General features: G+C 56.7%; 1 protein-coding gene across 1 annotated transcript; it reads left to right on the forward strand.

The window, feature by feature from the left end:
- The first annotated feature begins 9,564 nt into the window (after window positions 1–9,564).
- Window positions 9,565–10,212, forward strand: LOC103634280 (calcium/calmodulin-dependent serine/threonine-protein kinase 1). Its single transcript, XM_008655840.1, has one exon. The coding sequence runs from the start codon at window positions 9,565–9,567 to the stop codon at window positions 10,210–10,212; it is 648 nt and encodes a 215-aa protein (XP_008654062.1).
- The last annotated feature ends 9,811 nt before the right edge of the window (window positions 10,213–20,023 follow it).

Genomic DNA, 20,023 nt, shown 5'->3' on the forward strand with positions numbered 1-20,023 from the left:
CGTCTTTGCGTGGAGTCCCTCGGACATGCCCGGCATACCGAGGGATGTCGCCGAGCACTCGCTGGATATTCGGGCCGGAGCCCGACCCGTCAGGCAGCCTCTGCGCCGATTCGACGAGGAGAAGCGCAGAGCGATTGGCGAAGAGATCCACAAGCTAATGGCGGCAGGGTTCATCAAAGAGGTATTCCATCCCGAATGGCTTGCCAACCCTGTGCTTGTGAGGAAGAAAGGGGGGAAATGGCGGATGTGTGTAGACTACACTGGTCTCAACAAAGCATGTCCGAAGGTTCCCTACCCTCTGCCTCGCATCGACCAAATCGTGGATTCCACTGCTGGGTGCGAAACCCTGTCCTTCCTCGATGCCTACTCGGGGTATCACCAGATCCGGATGAAAGAGTCCGACCAGCTCGCGACTTCTTTCATCACGCCGTTCGGCATGTACTGCTACGTCACCATGCCGTTCGGCCTGAGGAATGCAGGCGCGACGTACCAGCGGTGCATGAACCATGTGTTCGGCGAACACATCGGTCGCACAGTCGAGGCCTACGTCGATGACATCGTGGTCAAGACACGGAAGGCTCCCAACCTCCTCTCCGACCTTGAAGTGACATTCCGGTGTCTCAAGGCGAAAGGAGTCAAGCTTAATCCTGAGAAGTGTGTTTTTGGGGTGCCCCGAGGCATGCTCCTAGGGTTCATCGTCTCTGAGCGAGGCATCGAGGCCAACCCGGAGAAGATTGCGGCCATCACCAGCATGGGACCCATCAAGGACTTAAAAGGGGTACAGAGGGTCATGGGATGCCTCGCGGCCCTGATCCGCTTCATCTCACGCCTCGGCGAAAGAGGTCTGCCTCTGTACCGCCTCTTAAGGAAGGCCGAGTGTTTCGTTTGGACCCCTGAGGCCGAGGAAGCCCTCGGCAACCTGAAGGCGCTCCTTACAAAGGCGCCAGTCTTGGCGCCGCCGGCGGACGGAGAAACCCTCTTGGTCTACGTCGCCGCGACCACTCAGGTGGTTAGCGCCGCGATTGTGGTCGAAAGGCAGGAGGAAGGGCATACATTGCTCGTTCAGAGGCCGGTCTACTTCATCAGCGAAGTGCTGTCCGAGACTAAGATCCGCTACCCACAAGTTCAAAAGCTGCTGTATGCTGTGATCCTGACGAGGCGGAAGCTACGACACTACTTCGAGTCCCATCCGGTAACTGTGGTGTCATCCTTCCCCCTGGGGGAGATCATCCAGTGCCGAGAGGCCTCGGGCAGGATCGCAAAGTGGGCAGTGGAGATCATGGGCGAAACGATCTCGTTCGCCCCTCGGAAGGCCATCAAGTCCCAAGTGTTGGCGGATTTCGTGGCTGAATGGGTCGACACCCAACTACCAACGACTCCGATCCAACCGGAGCTCTGGACCATGTTTTTCGACGGGTCGCTGATGAAGACGGGGGCCGGTGCGGGCCTTCTCTTCATCTCGCCCCTCGGAAAGCACTTGCGCTACGTGCTGCGCCTCCACTTCCCGGCGTCCAACAATGTGGCCGAGTACGAAGCTCTGGTCAACGGATTGCGGATCGCCATCGAGCTAGGGGTCAGACGCCTCGACGCCCGCGGTGATTCGCGGCTCATCATCGACCAAGTCATGAAGAACTCCCACTGCCGCGACCCGAAGATGGAGGCATACTGCGACGAGGTTCGGCGCCTGGAAGACAAGTTCTTCGGGCTCGAGCTCAACCACATCGCTCGGCGCTACAACGAAACCGCAGACGAGCTGGCCAAGATAGCCTCGGGGCGAACGACAGTCCCCCCGGACGTCTTCTCCCGGGATCTGCATCAACCCTCCGTCAAGCTCGACGACGCGCCCGAGCCTGAGGTACCCTCGGCTCAACCCGAGGTACCCTCGGCTCAGCCAGGGGTACCCTCGGCTCAGCCCGAGGTACCCTCGGCCCCCGAGGGCGGGGCGTTGAACGTCGAGGAAGGGCAGAGCGGGGCCACGCCAGACCAAGATTGGCAGGCCCCATACCTGCAATATCTCCGTCGAGGAGAGCTACCCCTCGACCAAGTCGAGGCTCGGCGGGTAGCGCGACGCGCCAAGTCATTCGTCTTGCTGGGCGACGAAGAGGAACTCTACCATCGCAGCCCCTCGGGCATCCTCCAGCGATGCATCCCCATCGCCGAAGGTCGGGAACTGCTGCAAGAAGTACACTCAGGGGCTTGCGGCCACCACGCAGCACCCCGAGCCCTTGTTGGAAATGCCTTCCGGCAAGGCTTCTACTGGCCAACGGTGGTGGCTGACGCCACTAGAATTGTCCGCACCTGCGAAGGGTGCCAATTCTATGCGAAGCGGACACACCTGCCCGCTCAGGCTCTGCAGACAATACCCATCACCTGGCCCTTCGCTGTATGGGGTCTGGACCTCGTCGGTCCCTTGCAGAAGGCGCCCGGGGGCTACACGCACCTGCTGGTCGCCATCGACAAATTCTCCAAGTGGATCGAGGTCCGACCCCTGAACAGCATCAGGTCCGAGCAGGCGGTGGCATTCTTCACCAACATCATCCATCGCTTCGGGGTCCCGAACTCCATCATCACCGACAATGGCACCCAGTTCACCGGCAAAAAATTCTTGGATTTTTGCGAAGATCACCATATCCGGGTGGACTGGGCCGCCGTGGCTCATCCCATGTCGAATGGGCAGGTAGAGCGTGCCAACGGCATGATTCTACAAGGGCTCAAGCCTCGGATCTACAACGACCTCAACAAGTTCGGCAGGCGATGGATGAAGGAACTCCCCTCGGTGGTCTGGAGCCTAAGGACGACGCCGAGTCGTGCCACGGGCTTCACGCCGTTTTTCCTGGTCTACGGGGCTGAAGCTATCTTGCCCACTGACCTGGAATACGGCTCCCCAAGGGCGAGGGCCTACACCGAACAAAGCAACCAAGCCAGCCGAGAGGAATCGCTGGACCAGTTGGAGGAAGCTCGGGACAGGGCCTTACTACACTCGGCGCGGTACCAACAGTCCCTGCGACGCTACCACGCCCGAGGGGTCCGGTCCCGAGAACTCCAGGTGGGCGACCTGGTGCTTCGGCTGCGACAAGACGCCCGAGGGAGGCACAAGCTCACGCCCCCCTGGGAAGGGCCATTCGTCATCGCCAAAGTTCTGAAGCCCGGAACATACAAGCTGGCCAGCAATCAAGGCGAGATCTACGGCAACGCTTGGAACATCAAACAGCTACGTCGCTTCTATCCTTAAGATGTTTTCAAGTTGTTCATATACCTCGCACCTACGCAAAGTTTAGTTGTCAAGGAAGGGTCGACTTAGCCTCGGCAAAACCCGACCCTCCCTCGGGGGCTAAAAGGGGGGAGACCCCCTCTGCGTCGAATTTTTCCTCGAAAAAGGATCTCTTTTTAGCAGGATTTCTTTCGTGCTTCTTGACTACTTCGGAAAGCGGATCCTGGAAACGACGAGGTACACGTAAGCAGCCAAGGCTGACCGAGCCGAGGGACTCCTACGCCTCCGGGATACGGATACCTCACTCGTCCCCTTCTGCGATAAGTAACTTGCGCTCGGATAAAGCGACTCCGTGGACCGAACGAGTCATCACGCGGTGAGTGGTTGGCGGCGCTTCTGGCAGGAGGAGCGCGTGACGCTTCACCTTCGCCGTAATAACCGCGTCAGAAAAGGTACGCCACGTCGTCCGATTTCGTATCCTTTTCCGTTTTCCTCTTTCTCTATCTCTTGCAACAGGGACCGGGAAAGGGGGATACCCCGAAAGGGATCCTTCTCCGCGAAGGAACCGGGCTCCGAGCCCCCCATTACTGATCAGGGGTTCGAAGGCTGGCCCCCCGAGGGTTCAACAGCCGCCTCAGATCGCGTGGGCCCGACACCCACTACTGGTCAGGGGTTCGAAGGCCAGCCCCCCGAAGGGCTTCATGGCCGCCTCAGGCTACTCGGGCTCCGCGCCCATTACTGATCAGGGGTTCGAAGGCTGGCCCCCGAAGGGTTCACAGTCGCCTCAGACACCGAGCGAGGGATGACCAGGGGTACGTTCGATACATAACCGAGGCTCGGGCTGCGCTCCCGAGGTACCCTAGGACATTTCCGAGACCAGTGGGAACGATCTTGTAACGGAATCCCATCGGAGGGAGGCATCGAGCCCTCGGACCCCGTCGCCAGGGGACCGGGTCCGGCAAATCACCCGCAGGTACTTTTGGGCGTGCCTCTGGGCCCCTAGCCGACCCCCAACGAACGGGGCACGGACGTCCACTCGGATTACCCGCCTGCAGCTCGCCGGAGACACCATGTTCGGTGCCCATCGAGGGTAACATGGCGCACTCCCCCCCTCCTCCTTGCGGAAAGGCGACGTAGGGGCGTATGTAAAAAGCCGAGTCTGTCCCTGATCGTCCTCTCGCCCTGTGCAGAGGCTCGGGGGCTGCTCTCGCAAAAACCGGCTCCGGCCAAATCGTTGACAGCGTCAACATACCAGCCCGAGAGCTTGGGCCCCGACCGTGCACCCGGGCTACGGCCAGTTCGCATGAGGGAACGACCAGACCAGCCAAAGTATTAAGACCTCGAAGGAGTGTAACCACTCCTCCGAGGCCTCGGGGGCTACACCCGGCGGGTGCGCTCGCGCGCACCCACCGGAACGAAATGCAACCGAGAAAGGCTGGTCCCCTTGCGAAAAAGTGCGACAAAAGCCTCCAAGCGAGTGCTAACACTCCCTTCGAGGCTCGGGGGCTACTGTCGGGGACCATAATTAGGGGTACCCTCAAGACGCCTAATTCTCAGCTGGTAACCCCCATCAGCATAAAGCTGCAAAGGCCTGATGGGCATGATTAAGTCAGGGATCAGTCCACACGAGTGACTCGATCACGCTTCACCCGAGCCTAGCCTCGGCCGAAGGCAGCCGACCTCGAGAGACTTCCGTCTCGCCCGAGGCCCCCTTTTTATGGCGGACACATCACCGGCTCGCCCAAGGCCTTGGCTTCGCTCAGAAGCAACCTTGACTAAATCACCACACCGACTGACCAAATTGCAGGGGCATTTAACGCACAGGAGGCCTGACACCTCTATCCTGACACGCGCCTCCGGCAGAGCCGAGGTGACCGCCGTCACTCCACCGCTCCACTGGCCAGTCTGACAGAAGGACAGCGCCGCCTGCGCCACTCCGACTGCAGCGCCACTCGGCAGAGTAAGTCTGACAGGCAGTCAGGCCTCGCCAAAGGCGCCACGGCGAACTCCGCTCCGCCCGACCCCAGGGCTCGGACTCGGGCTAAGACCCGGAAGACGACGAACTCCGCTCCGCCCGACCCCAGGGCTCGGACTCGGGCTAAGACCCGGAAGACGGCGAACTCCGCTCCGCCCGACCCTAGGGCTCGGACTCGGGCTAAGACCCGGAAGACGGCGAACTCCGCTCCGCCCGACCCCAGGGCTCGGACTCGGGCTAAGACCCGGAAGACGGCGAACTCCGCTCCGCCCGACCCCAGGGTTCGGACTCGGGCTAAGACCCGGAAGACGGCGAACTCCGCTCCGCCCGACCCCAGGGCTCGGACTCGGGCTAAGACCCGGAAGACGACGAAACTCCGCCTCGCCCGACCCCAGGGCTCGGACTCCGCCCTGGCCTCGGCCGAACGACTTCCGCCTCGACCGACCCCTTGGCTCGGGCTCGGCCACGGCAACGGAAGGCAGACTCAACCTCGGCTTCGGAGGAAACCCCACGTCGCCCTGCCTAGGGCACAGACCGCCACGTCAACAGGAGGCGCCATCATCATCCCACCCCGAATCGACTCGGGTCACGGAGAACAAGACCGGCGTCTCATCCGGCCAGCTCCGCCAGAGAGGCAATGATGGCGCTCCACAAGCTCTATGACGACGGCGGCCCCTAGCTCTCTTACGGAAGCAGGACAACGTCAGCAGGGACTCGACCGCTCCAACAGCTGTCCCTCCATCAGGCTCCGCCGCACCTCCAACAGCCACGACATCACGCCAGCAGGGTGCCCAGATCTCTCCGGCTGCCACATTGGCATGTACCTAGGGCGCTAGCTCTCCCTCCGCTAGACACGTAGCACTCTGCTACATCCCCATTGTACACCTGGATCCTCTCCTTACGACTATAAAAGGAAGGACCAGGGCCTTCTCAGAGGAGGTTGGCCGCGCGGGACCGAGGACGGGACAGGCGCTCTCTTGGGGCCGCTCGCTTCCCTCACCCGCGTGGACGCTTGTAACCCCCCTACTGCAAGCGCACCTGACCTGGGCGCGGGACGAACACGAAGGCCGCGGGACTTCCACCTCTCTCACGCTCGGCTCCGGCCGCCTCGCCTCTCCCCCCTCCGCGCTCGCCCACGCGCTCGACCCATCTGGGCTGGGGCACGCAGCACACTCACTCGTCGGCTTAGGGACCCCCCTGTCTCGAAACGCCGACAGTATTTATAGTTTAATATTTGGTATGTGAGCCATATCCCTACTTTAATTTTAAATTTGTTTTTTGGAAGAGTCTACTTTAATTTTAAATTTAGTTTTTGTGGGGAGGGTCCATCACACTACCTTACCAGTACCCTCGATTATCATACCACTGTTGCACTATAACATCAAATATGTTTAGTGTACCGTCACAACACATAAACATTGTACTAGTAATGGTATAGTATAATAGTTATATGACACCTAAGGGTCCAGCGGCAAGCTAGTGTGATGGACCATCACAAAAAAAATTAGAGTAGTCACTTCCTATAAAATAAATTTAAAATTAAAGTGGACATATGGTCCACATACCAGATATTGTATTTTATCTTAGCCAAAATGTCGATAAATGTATGAGTTGGAAAGGAGACCTACCTCTTTTGTATAGATCGCTCGGTCGATCGTCCTTCTTTAGCTATCAAAGTGGTACTATTTGGTAGCGTTATGTTATATGTGGCTTTGTGTTATGTTGGACTTGGGTGTTTTCTCACGGTCCATATGGGGTAATGGCCTGGTTGTTAGGCGAGATGATGAGGAGAAAACAGATTTACTCTGCATGCTTCACGCGTGACATACAATCCACAAAACTAATGCTTTAAAATATTAGATAATTACTCCATGCTCACCCAATCACCCCTAAAAACACTCCATGTTCACATCATAACTTTCAAAATTATCTTGTTCTAAGACTTTTTCCATAAATTAAGTTTATACTAGTACAATGTCCATGTGTTGCGATGATATATAAATATTCAAAAAAAATTAAGACACAACAATTACATAAAAACAAACAATATATATTGTCATCTATTGGGGTTCTCTTTCTCCCGAAGGTCCTAGAAACACACTAACTATTCTATTTCAGCTAATAATGGTATTTTAGGACTAAATGCCGAAGGTAAATGCCGAAGCGAGGGACGAGCCAAGGCTTCAACAATCATTATGAGCATACTTTGGCTTAAGCTAACTTTGAATGTCCCTCACAACGGAACAATTCAAGAGGAGTAGAAGGGCAACTTTACCCCTAGTGTTTACATTGGAATAGATGTATAGGAATCAAGGGTACAATTGTAAAATTTCACTAGTGTTGCGTCCCAGGCCTATATATAGTGGAACAGTGCCCCGTATTGTTCACCTTTTTGGAGACTGGAGGAGAGACAAGAGAAAATACTCATGATCATCCGCTTTCCGAAGCCATTTTTGTATTTCTCTTCGCGTAAAGCCGAAGGTATAAATGTAATCGTTTGTTATATTATCTGAAGTAAGATTTGAAATATACACATGAAATAAGATAGAGAGCTTATGCTTTATTGTTTGCTTCTCATGTTAATGAATATATGTATATTCGCTTTATTGTAAACTATTTCTTTCATACAACTCCTTCGGGGAAAGGCTATATGAAGGAAGAAATAAGATACATTAATTGTGTTACCTTGTTGACTCGGAGTAATTTAAAAACAAACATCCATCGTTACCTTCGTCCATGGACCATTATCTTAAAAAGATAATGTCTCCAAGGACGAAGGCTCTTAACGTTTAACATTATGTTGCCTTGTTTTTTATTTCATACAACAATCGAAAACAAGTGACCAACATTGGCGCCACCCCCGGTAAAATTACTTCCACAACAATGACCATGATGAGCCATCAAGCTTTGTCAACAGGGTTGACGAAGCTCGTACTCCCAATCAAAGATGGTTCAAGCTTCGAACCAGCCAACAAGAAGCAAAATGAAGGGTACAACATGTTGGAGTGCAAGGGCCCTATGTTACATATAAATGGTCTCATGTTCCGATCACCTTCTCCCAAGAAGACCTTCAGCTCAAGGACTACCCACATAATGATGCCATGGTCATATCTTGTGTCATAAAGGGTTCATTGGTTCACAATGTTTTAGTAGACATAGACAGTGCAGCAGATATTATTTTTGTTAAAGCCTTCAGACAGATGCAAGAGCCAGAAGACAAGATAAAAGATGCAATGCACCCCCTATGTGGCTTCGGAGGGAAACAAGTAACATCACTTGGCAAAATAACAATGTCAGTTACCTTCGGCTACATACACAACACAAGAACTGAGGAAGTTGTATTCGACATATTGGATATGGAATACCCCTACATTGCAATCATTGGAAGAGGAACACTGAATGCCTTCGAAGTTGTGCTGCACCTAACATACTTGTGTATGAAAATACCATCAAACCAGGGTCCAATCTCTGTACATGGTAGTCAAGAGGCTGCAAGGAGAGTCGAAGGAAACTAGACAAATTCCAAGGCCATTCACAACATACATGAATTCGAAGTTCACCAACAACAGAAGCATATAAGGGATAAAGCAGCTTCAGCAGATCAACCAAAAGCCATACTCCTCTATGAAGACATAGCTGATCAAAAAGTGCTTTTTGGATCTCACACTACAAGAAATTTGTCCTTTTATGACAAAATACCTAATGACACGGTCAGTTATCGTCATATAATGTCACATAATATGATGGAATTTTTTGAGTCGTCATAATTTCATGAGGCCATGAAGATTTTATGACGATAGTGTTTTTGTTGTCACATAAGGGTATGAAGATTCGTCATATATTGTCAGGCGCCAGAAGCCGGTAGACGATTTTACTTTTATGACGCTTAGATGTGCCTTTATGTGATGATTTGGCGGCGTCACTTTATGTTTTTTCCAAAAAAGGACTGTACCCCTTTCTGTTGACCACATTCACTTTCCCATCTCCCGCCCAAGATGACCAAAATTCCCCTCCTACCTTATCCTCTCGGCTGCTCACCTCCGCGTCCGCCCCCACCACCATGCGCCCGCCCCCAAAACCCCCCGCAAACCCTAGTCGCCGCCAGCAAGGAATGGCCGCCCTCCTGCGGCTCGCTCGGCGAGCTTTGTTGTTCACTTTGGATTCCATGGCTTTGTTTCGGATTCTTGATTAGGAAGGCTCGGTTTTTGGTTTGGGAAGGGCCCCCTTCCGAGGCGATGAATTTGGTGCGGGTTGATGGCGTCCTGTCAGGAGTCCACTATGCAATGATAGGTTCTTTGAAGCCGAGGTAAATCTTTGACCTGCCTAGTTTCTGATTCCAAATTTTGAGCTCCCACCGCTTCTTGATCCGCCGGGCGCCATGGGCCTCTGCTATGGCAAGTCGGCGGTGGTCCAGGAGCCGGCGGTAGCGGAGGAGAACAACAAAGTCGATGGCGCGGCGGTGGGCCGAGGCGATGGCCCGCCGGCGTCACCGGCGAAGGTGTCTCGGACGCCCAAGCAGCTCAAGTTGTCCTTATACTTGCCGAGCCCGCTTCCACCCTCCAGCTACAAGGGCTCGCTGGCAAACTCCAGCGTCGCGTCCACGCCGGCGCGCGGCGGGTTCAAGCGCCCATTCCTGCCGCCGTCGCCTGCCAAGCACATTCGTGCGCTGCTGGCGCGGAGCCACGGCTCGGTCAAGTCCATCTCCGAGGGTGGCGAACCAGACCTTGGGCTGGACAAGAGCTTCGGCTACTCCAGGCACTTTGCGGCCAAGTACGACCTTGGTCGAGAGGTAGGGCGCGACCACTTTGGCTTCACCTACGCTGCCAAGTGCAAGAAGGGCGAGCTCAAGGGCAAGGACGTCGCCGTCAAGGTCATTCCCAAGGCCAAGGTGCGAGCATATCCTCCTCTTATTCCCCCGTGTCAATTTCTTCTTTTCGGTTCCTCACTTAGTCACTTGTGTTCACTGATTAGTTTTGTGCTCGATTGGGTCGTCCTGTTTCCATGGCTTCTTGCATTCTTTAAATAGACCAGCTCGAGTAATGCTATCTTGCGCAGCTCTATCCTGAAATCTGATTCTTGTGCTCGTTTGGTTTATAGACTTTCAGTTGATATGCTTGTGACTTCTTCAAACATTTTATTAGGTTCATATTGCACGACTAGGAGAAAGGTAGGAATCATATAATAAGTGCACACTGCTCCTCTAGGGAACTTCATTTGGCACCCAACACTAAAATTACCAGACTGTTAGGCATTAATCTGTTTCTTGACTGAGATTAAAACGACAGACTGAAGAGCTTCTGTGGGCCAGGGCGGCCCACGCCTGATCTGTCCCGGAGCTGCTTGTGTTTCTTGTGTTACTGAAGCTGACGGTCTTGGTTTTGGTGTTGATTGAATAGCTAATTCTGAGATTGGCCATCTGATTTCTAAGATGAGCTCCCATGTTCATAATATTTACGTTGTGCTAAATGAGGTATAATCAATAGGTGCTTATGCTCCAATTCTTTTATGGTGACCATCTAAAATAGAAAACAGCAGGACAATTGCTATGTCATCAAACATGATCATCATCAGTACTAGGGTTTCTTTAGGCCATGTTATTAGTCTTGACCTGTCTAGGCAGCATTGATGCATGTTCATGTGTTCTTTTTCTTAAATTGTCAATCATTATTTGACTATGTTGTATTGCTGTTGGCATGTACCAATATTTCATGGCAAATCTTATATCCCAAGTTTTTTATATGCTCAACAGGCCGCACTTGAAGAAATCTTATATCAGTTTGAGGAAAAACTGCAAGCTGAAAGAGAGAAAGTTGCTAGGAAGCAGGAAAAGTTGCAAGCACAACTACAAGCTCAACATGCCGCACTTGAAGAAAACCAAAGTTTGCTGCGCGAGACCCAAGAGGAAGTGAAGGGGATACATACCAAGTTTGAAGAGACCAATGCACTGCTACGAGCTGTCCTGAAACTTCAGAAAGATTGAGGTAGGGATGCATACCAAGTCTGAGGATGATGCCTTTGCTTAAGGGTTTTCTACCTTGCTAGAACATATCTGTGGTTAGAACTGTCAGGGACCATAATTAGGGGTACCCCCAAGGCTCCTAATCTCAGCTGGTAACCCCCATCGGCACAAAGCTGCAAAGGCCTGATGGGTGCGATTAAGTCAAGGCTCAGTCCACTCAAGGGACACGATCTCGCCTCACCCGAGCCTAGCCTCGGGCAAGGGCAGCCGACCCCGGAGGATTTACGTCTCGCCCGAGGGCCCCCTCAAGCAACAGACACACCTTCAGCTCGCCCGAGGCCCAGCCTTCGCCAAGAAGCAACCTTGGCCAAATCGCCACGCCTACCGACCATATCGCAGGAGCATTTAATGCAAGGATGACCTGACACCTCATCCTGATGCGCGCCCTTCAGTCGACAGAGCCGAAGTGACCGCAGTCACTTCGCCGCTCCACTGACCGGTCTGACAAGAGGACAGCGCCGCCTGCGCCGCTCCGACTGCTGTGCCACTCGACAGAGTGAGGCTGACAGCAGCCAAGTCCGGCTTCGGGTGCCATAGGAAGCTCCGCCTCGCCCGACCCCAAGGCTCGGACTCGGCCTCGGCCCCGGAAGACGACGAACTCCACCTCGCCTGACCCCAAGGCTCGGACTCGGCCCCAAAAGACGACGAACTCCGCCTTGCCCGACCCCAGGGCTCGGACTCGGCCTCGGCCCCGGAAGACGACGAACTCCGCCTCGCCCGACCCCAGGGCTCGGACTCGGCCTCGGCCCCGGAAGACGACGAACTCCGCCTCGCCCGACCCCAGGGCTCGGACTCGGGCTTGGCCCCGGAAGACGACGAACTCCGCCTCGCCCGACCCCAGGGCTCGGACTCGGCCCTGGCCTCAGCCGACGGTCTTCGCCTCGCCCGACCCAGGGGCTCGGACTCGGCCTCGGCCCTAGAAGACGACGAACTCCGCCTCGCCCGACCCTAGGGCTCGGACTCGGCCCTGGCCTCAGCCGACGGTCTCCGCCTCGCCCGACCCAGAGGCTCGGACTCGACCTCGACCTCGGAAGACAAACTCGACCTCGACCTTGGAGGAGCCTCCGCCTCGCCCGACCCGGGGCTCGGACCGACCACGTCGCAGGAGGGGCCATCATTGCCCTACCCCTAGCTAGCTCTGGCTACGGGGAACAAGACCGGCGTCCCATCTGGCTCGCCCCGGCAAAGCAAATAATGATGGCGCCCCGCGTGCTCCGTGACGACGGCGGCTCTCAGCCCCCTTACGGAAGCAAGGAGACGTCAGCAAGGACTCGACAGCCCCGACAGCTGTCCTTCCGCCAGGCTCCAGCGCTCCTCTGACGGCCACGACATCTCATGAACAGGGTGCCAAAACCTCTCCGGCTGCCACGACGACATGTACTTAGGGCAATAGCTCCTCTCTGCTAGACACGTTAGCACACTGCTACATCTCCCATTGTACACCTGGACCCTCTCTTATGCCTATAAAAGGAAGGTCTAGGGCCCTCTTACAGAGGGTTGGCCGCGCGGGGAAGGACGGGACGGCGCGCGCATAAGCCTCTCGCTCCCTCCCGCGCGGACGCTTGTAACCCCCTACTGCAAGCGCACCCGACCTGGGCGCGGGACAAACACGAAGGCCGCGGGTTTCCCCTTTTACGCCTGTCTCCCTTCGGCTTTTCCCCCCTTCGCGCTCCGTCTCGCGTCGACCCATCTAGGCTGGGGCACGCGGCGACAATTTACTCGTCGGTCCAGGGACCCCCTGGGGTCGAAACGCCGACAGTTGGCGCGTCAGGTAGGGGCCTGCTGCGTGTTGATGAACAGCTTCCCGTCAAGCTCCAGATGGGTAGTCTCCAGCAACCTTTCCAGCCCAGAACGGTGCTCCGTTTCGGGAGTCTTGAGTTCATGTCTCTCGACGGCAACTACGACATGATACTCCTTCCCCCGCCGCGCGACAGCGATAATGGCGACCGACAACCCGCCCGTCGGCGGCGGAATCGACGACGTCTTCCCCGCGTGGCGGAAGAACAACATTCGGGTTTGACCCGTCGCCTCCCCCGCCGACGGAGGAGGAGGCGGGGCAACCAAGTCCAAGCAGGAGGCGGCACCTCGTCGGCTGTCGAGCGAGTCGACGGCGCCGGCGCCCCAACGTGGGACACGTCGGGCATCGACCTCGCGTCTGAGACGAAGACGAGCGCCGTTTCCCCGCAACACGCCAACTCCAAGCAGACGGACGACGCCAGCACGCTCGCAAAGGGCTTGCTGGGCGTCACCCTTGTACCTGAGACGACGGTGCAGTCTGCCTCTGACGTGACTTCGTCACCGCCCGTTGACCAAGAGGTACCGACCGATTCCCATCTCGAGCCTTTTGGATTCAGCCTCGACCCACCAAGCAACTTCGCTTCGGTGGACGCTTTCATAGAGGCGAGTCCAAACCCTCCGGGGTACGGTATGCGGTCACCCTGGGACCGGCTGACAGCCGTCTCGACCTACGGGCCCTCGGGTTCTGAGGAAGATGACAAGCCCGACTTTTGTTGGGATTTCTCCGGACTTGGTAACCCCAGTGCCATGCGGGACTTCATGACCGCATGTGACTACTGCCTTTCCGATTGTTCCGACGGTAGCCGCAGCTTCGGCGACGAGGACTGCGGCCCAAGTCATGAATGTTTCCACGTCGATCTAGGGGGTCCCGGCGAAGGCAACCATCTTGGTATACCGGAAAACGGTGATCCCCCTAGGCCTGCGCCTCGCGTTGACATCCTTCGGGAGCTAGCTGTGGTCCTAGTCCCTGCGGGGGGTCAGGACTCACAACTCGAGCAAATCCACGAGATGCAGGCCAGGCTCGACGAGGGAGCAGGAACACTTGAGCCGTTCCGCCGGGACATCGGGCAGGAATGGGCAGGCCAACCTCCGGCCGGAGAAGCGCGTCATCTACCCTAGGGCATCCAGCACCGCATCGCCGACGATGTCAGGGCAAGGCCGCCACCGGCTTCCAGTGGGGTCGGCCAGAACCTGGCTGCAGCGGCAATACTTCTCCGCGTGATGCCGGAACCATCAACCACCGAGGGGCGGCGTATCCAGGGAGAGCTCAAGAATCTCCTAGAGGATGCCACGGTCCGACGGGCCGAAAGCTCTGCCTCCCGAAGGTAGGGGTACCCCTCAGAGCATCGCGCCGCGACTTCCCGATTCATGCGGGAAGCCTCGGTCCACACCGGGCGCACGCGCAACATAGCGCCTGCGGCCCCGGGTCGCCTCGGCAACGAGCACCATCACCGCAACCGTCGAGCCCACCTCGACGAGAAGGTGCACCGAGGCTACCACCCCAGGCGTGGGGGATGCTACGACAGCGGGGAGGATTGGAGTCCCTCGCCCGAACCACCTGGGCCGCAGGCTTTCAGCCGGGCCATACGACGGGCACCGTTCCCGACCCGGTTCCGAACCCCGACTACTATCACAAAGTACTCGGGGGAGACGAGGCCGGAACTGTGGCTCGCGGACTACCGGCTGGCCTGCCACCTGGGTGGAACGGACGATGACAACCTCATCATCCGCAACCTCCCCCTATTCCTCTCTGACACCGCTCGGGCCTGGCTGGAGCATTTGCCTTCGGGGCAGATCTCCAACTGGGACGACCTGGTCCAAGCCTTCGCCGGCAACTTCCAGGGCACGTACGTGTGCCCTGGGAACTCCTGGGATCTCCTAAGCTGCCGGCAGCAGCCGGGAGAGTCTCTCCGGGACTACATCCGGCGATTCTCGAAGCAGCGCACCGAGCTGCCCAACGTCACCGACTCGAATGTCATCATCGCGTTCCTCGCCGACACCACCTGTCGCGACCTGGTGAGCAAGCTGGGTTGCAAGACCCCCACCAGGGCGAGCGAGCTGATGGACATCGCCACCAAGTTCGCCTTTGGCCAGGAGGCGGTTGAGGCCATCTTCCGGAAGGACAAGCAGCCCCAGGGCCGCCAGCCGGAAGATGTCCCCGAGGCGTCCACTCAACGCGGCACCAAGAAGAAAGGCAAGAAGAAGTCGCACGTGAAGCACGATGCCGCCGACGCGGACCTTGTCGATGCCGCTGAGTACAAGAACCCTCGGAAACCCCCCGGAGGCGCCAATCTCTTCGACAAGATGCTCAAGGAGCCATGCCCCTATCATCAGGGGCCCGTCAAGCACACCCTTGAGGAGTGCGCCATGCTTCGGCGCCACTTTCACAAGGCCGGGCCACCTGCGGAGGGTGGCAGGGCCCGCGACGACGATAAGAAGGAGGATCGCAAGGCAGGAGAGTTCCCCGAGGTCCACGACTGCTTCATGATCTACGGTGGGCAAGTGGCGAACGCCTCGGCTCGGCACCGCAAGCAAGAGCGTCGGGAGGTCTGCTCGGTAAAGGTGGCGGCGCCAGTCTACCTAGACTGGTCCGACAAGCCCATCACCTTCGACCAGGGCGACCACCCCGACCGCATGCCGAGTCTGGGGAAATACCCGCTCGTTGTCGACCCCGTCATCGACAACGTCAGGCTCACCAAGGTCCTCATGGACAGGTGCAGCAGCCTCAACATCATCTACGCCGAGACCCTCGGGCTCCTGCGGATCGATCTGTCCTCGGTCCGGGCAGGCGCGGCGCCTTTCCACGGGATCATCCCCGGGAAACGCGTCCAACCCCTCGGACAACTCGATCTATCCGTCTGCTTTGAGACTCCCTCCAACTTCCGAAGGGAAACCCTCACGTTCGAGGTGGTCGGGTTCCGAGGAACCTACCACACAGTGTTGGGGAGGCCATGCTACGCCAAGTTCATGGCCGTCCCCAACTACACCTACCTCAAGCTCAAGATGCCGGGCCCCAACGGGGTCATCACCGTTGGCCCCACATACCGACACGTGTACGAATGCGACATGGAGTGCGTGGAGTACGCCGAGGCCCTCGCCGAATCCGAGGCCCTCATCGCCGGCCTGGAGAGCCTCTCCAAGGAGGCGCCAGACGTGAAGTGTCATGCCTGCAACTTCGAGCCAGCGGAGACGGTTAAGGCCGTCCCTCTCGACCCCATCAACGACGCCTCCAAGCAGATCCAGATCGGCTCCGAGCTCGATCCCAAATAGGAAGCAGTGCTCGTCGACTTTCTCCGCGCAAACGCTGACATTTTTGCGTGGAGTCCCTCGGACATGCCCGGCATACCGAGGGATGTCGCCGAGCACTCGCTGGATATCCGAGCTGGAGCCCGACCCGTGAAGCAGCCTCTGCGCCGATTCGACGAAGAAAAGCGCAGAGCCATAGGCGAGGAGATCCACAAGCTAATGGCGGCGGGGTTCATCAGAGAGGTATTCCATCCCGAATGGCTCGCCAACCCCGTGCTTGTGAGAAAGAAAGGAGGGAAATGGCGGATGTGTGTAGACTACACTGGTCTAAACAAAGCATGTCCAAAAGTTCCCTACCCTCTGCCTCGCATCGATCAAATCGTGGATTCCACTGCTGGGTGCGAAACCCTGTCTTTCCTCGATGCCTACTCAGGGTATCACCAAATCAGGATGAAAGAGTCCGACTAGCTCGCGACTTCTTTCATCACTCCTTTCGGCATGTACTGCTATGTTACCATGCCGTTTGGTTTGAGGAATGCGGGTGCGACATACCAAAGGTGCATGAACCACGTGTTCGGCGAACACATTGGTCGAACGGTCGAGGCTTACGTCGATGACATCGTAGTCAAGACGAGGAAAGCCTCCGACCTCCTTTCTGACCTTGAAGCGACATTCCGGTGTCTCAAGGCGAAAGGCGTAAAACTCAATCTTGAGAAGTGCGTCTTCGGAGTCCCCCGAGGCATGCTCTTGGGGTTCATCGTCTCCGAGCGGGGCATCGAGGCCAACCCGGAGAAAATCGCGGCCATCACCAACATGGGGCCCATCAAGGACTTGAAAGGCGTATAGAGGGTCACGGGATGCCTTGCGGCTCTGAGCCGTTTCATCTCGCGCCTCGGCGAAAGAGGCCTGCCTCTGTACCGCCTCTTAAGAAAGGCTGAGTGCTTCACTTGGACCCCTGAGGCCGAGGAAGCCCTCGGGAACCTGAAGGCGCTTCTCACGAACGCGCCTATCTGAAAGGGAAATGTGCCCTTGGGCCATTTCTAAGTGTTTCGGTGATTTAGTGTCCAACACAAGTGCTTAAGTGTTAAAATATGCAATGCGGTGGACAAAGTGCAAATCAAGTCAAAAGGTATGTTTCTCAGACTTACTACATTGTTTTAAAGTCTAATGTATTGTGTCTAAGTGCTGGAAACAGGAGAAAACAAATTGGAGAGAGATAGCTTTGTTTCAGCCAAAGCCAGCTCTGTCTGGGTGCACCGAACTGTCCGGTGGTGCACCGGACAGTGTCTGGTGCGCCAGGCTGACTCTGGCGAACTTGCTGCTCTCGGGAGTTCGACGGTGGTGTATGGCTATAATTCACCGGACTGTCTGGTGTGCACCGGACTGTCCGGTGAGCCAACGGTCGACCGAGCCAACAGTCGGCCGCGCGATTTGCGCGGGACACGTGGCCGAGCCAACGGCTAGAAGGAGGCACCGGACTATCCGGTGTGCACCGGACAATGTCCGGTGCGCCAACGGCTCTCAAACCCCAACGGTCGGCTTCGCCAAATAAGGAAGGATATCCGCACCGGACAGTGTCCGGTGGTGCACCGGACTGTCCGGTGCGCCAGGCGACAGAAGGCAAGATCAGCCTTCCTGGAATGTTCTCAACGGCTCCTAGCTGCCTTGGGGCTATAAAAGGGACCCCTAGGCGCATGGAGGAGAACACCAAGTATACTCAAAGCATTCCTAAGCACCAAGACTTCGATTCCACGCATTTGGTTCTTCGTGATAGCATCTAGAGCTCTTGTTGAGTTGTGAACTCGTCGGGTTGTGTTGCGAGCTCTTGTTGCGACTTGTGTGTGTGTTGACATTCTGATTTCGTGTCTTGTGTGCGTTGCTCATCCCTCCCTTACTCCGTGCTTCTTTGTGAACTTCAAGTGTAAGGGCGAGAGGCTCCAAGTTGTGGAGATCCCTCGCGAACGGGATTAAGAAAAGCAAAGCAAAACACCGTGGTATTCAAGTGGGTCTTTGGACCGCTTGAGAGGGGTTGATTGCAACCCTCGTCCGTTGGGACGCCACAACGTGGAGTAGGCAAGCGTTGGTCTTGGCCGAACCACGGGATAACCATCGTGCCATCTCTGTGATTGATCTCTTGTGGTTATTGTGTTTTGTTGAGACTCCTCTCTAGCCACTTGGCGATTATTGTGCTAATGCTTAACCAAGTTTTTGTGGCTTAAGTTTCAAGTTTTACAGGATCACCTATTCACCCCCCCTCTAGGTGCTCTCACTATCTTGGTGCCCCCCGCTGCAGGAGAAGCCCTCTTGATCTACGTCGCCGCTACCACTCAGGTGGTCAGCGCCGCGATCGTGGTTGAGAGACGAGAAGAGGGGCATGCATTGCCCGTCCAGAGGCCAGTCTACTTCATCAGTGAGGTACTGTCCGAGACCAAGATCCGCTACCCACAAATTCAGAAGCTGTTGTACGCGGTGATCCTGACGCGGCGGAAGTTGCGACACTACTTCGAGTCCCATCCGGTGACTGTGGTGTCATCCTTCCCCCTGGGGGAGATCATCTAGTGCCGAGAGGCCTCGGGTAGGATTGCAAAGTGGGCAGTGGAAATCATGGGCGAGACAATCTCGTTCGCCCCTCGGAAGGCCATCAAGTCCCAAGTCTTGGCGGACTTTGTGGCTGAATGGGTCGATACCCAGCTCCCAACAGCTCCGATCCAACCGGAACTCTGGACCATGTTTTTCGACGGGTCACTGATGAAGACAGGGGCAGGCGTGGGCCTGCTCTTCATCTCACCCCTCGGGAAGCACCTACGCTATGTGCTACGCCTCCACTTCCCGGCGTCCAACAATGTGGCCGAGTACGAGGCTCTGGTCAACGGGTTGCGCATCGCCATCGAGCTAGGGGTTCGACGCCTCGACGCTCGCGGTGACTCGCAGCTCATCATTGACCAAGTCATGAAGAACTCCCACTGCCGCGACCCAAAGATGGAAGCCTACTGCGATGAGGTTCGGCGCCTGGAGGACAAGTTCTACGGGCTCGAGCTCAACCACATCGTCCGACGATACAACGAGACTGCGGACGAGCTGGCTAAGATAGCCTCGGGGCGGACAACGGTTCCCCCGACGTCTTCTCCCGAGACCTGCATCAACCCTCCGTCAAGACCGATGACGCGCCCGAGCCCGAGGCACCCTCGGTCCAGCCCGAGGCACCCTCGGCCCAACCCGAGGCATCCTCGGCCCCCGAGGGTGAGGCACTGCGCGTCGAGGAGGAGCAAAGCGGGGTCACGCCTAATCGAGACTGGCAGACCCCGTACCTGCAATATCTCCACCAAGGAGAGCTACCCCTCGACCGAGCCGAAGCTCGGCGATTGGCGCGGCGCGCCAAGTCGTTCGTCTTGCTGGGGGACGGGAAGGAGCTCTACCACCGCAGCCCCTCAGGCATCCTCCAGCGATGCATATCCATCGCCGAAGGCCAGGAGCTCTTACAAGAAATACACTCGGGGGCTTGCGGTCATCACGCGGTGCCCCGAGCCCTTGTTGGAAATGCCTTCCGACAAGGTTTCTACTGGCCGACCGCGGTGGCCGACGCCACTAGAATTGTCCGCACCTGCCAGGGGTGTCAATTCTACGCAAGGCAGACCCACCTGCCCGCTCAGGCTCTGCAGACGATACCCGTCACCTGGCCGTTTGCTATGTGGGGTCTGGACCTCGTCGGCCCCTTGCAGAAGGCACCCGGGGGCTACACGCACCTGCTGGTCGCCATCGACAAATTCTCCAAGTA

Source organism: Zea mays, chromosome 7 (assembly GCF_902167145.1).
Source record: "Zea mays cultivar B73 chromosome 7, Zm-B73-REFERENCE-NAM-5.0, whole genome shotgun sequence".
NCBI lineage: Eukaryota > Viridiplantae > Streptophyta > Magnoliopsida > Poales > Poaceae > Zea > Zea mays.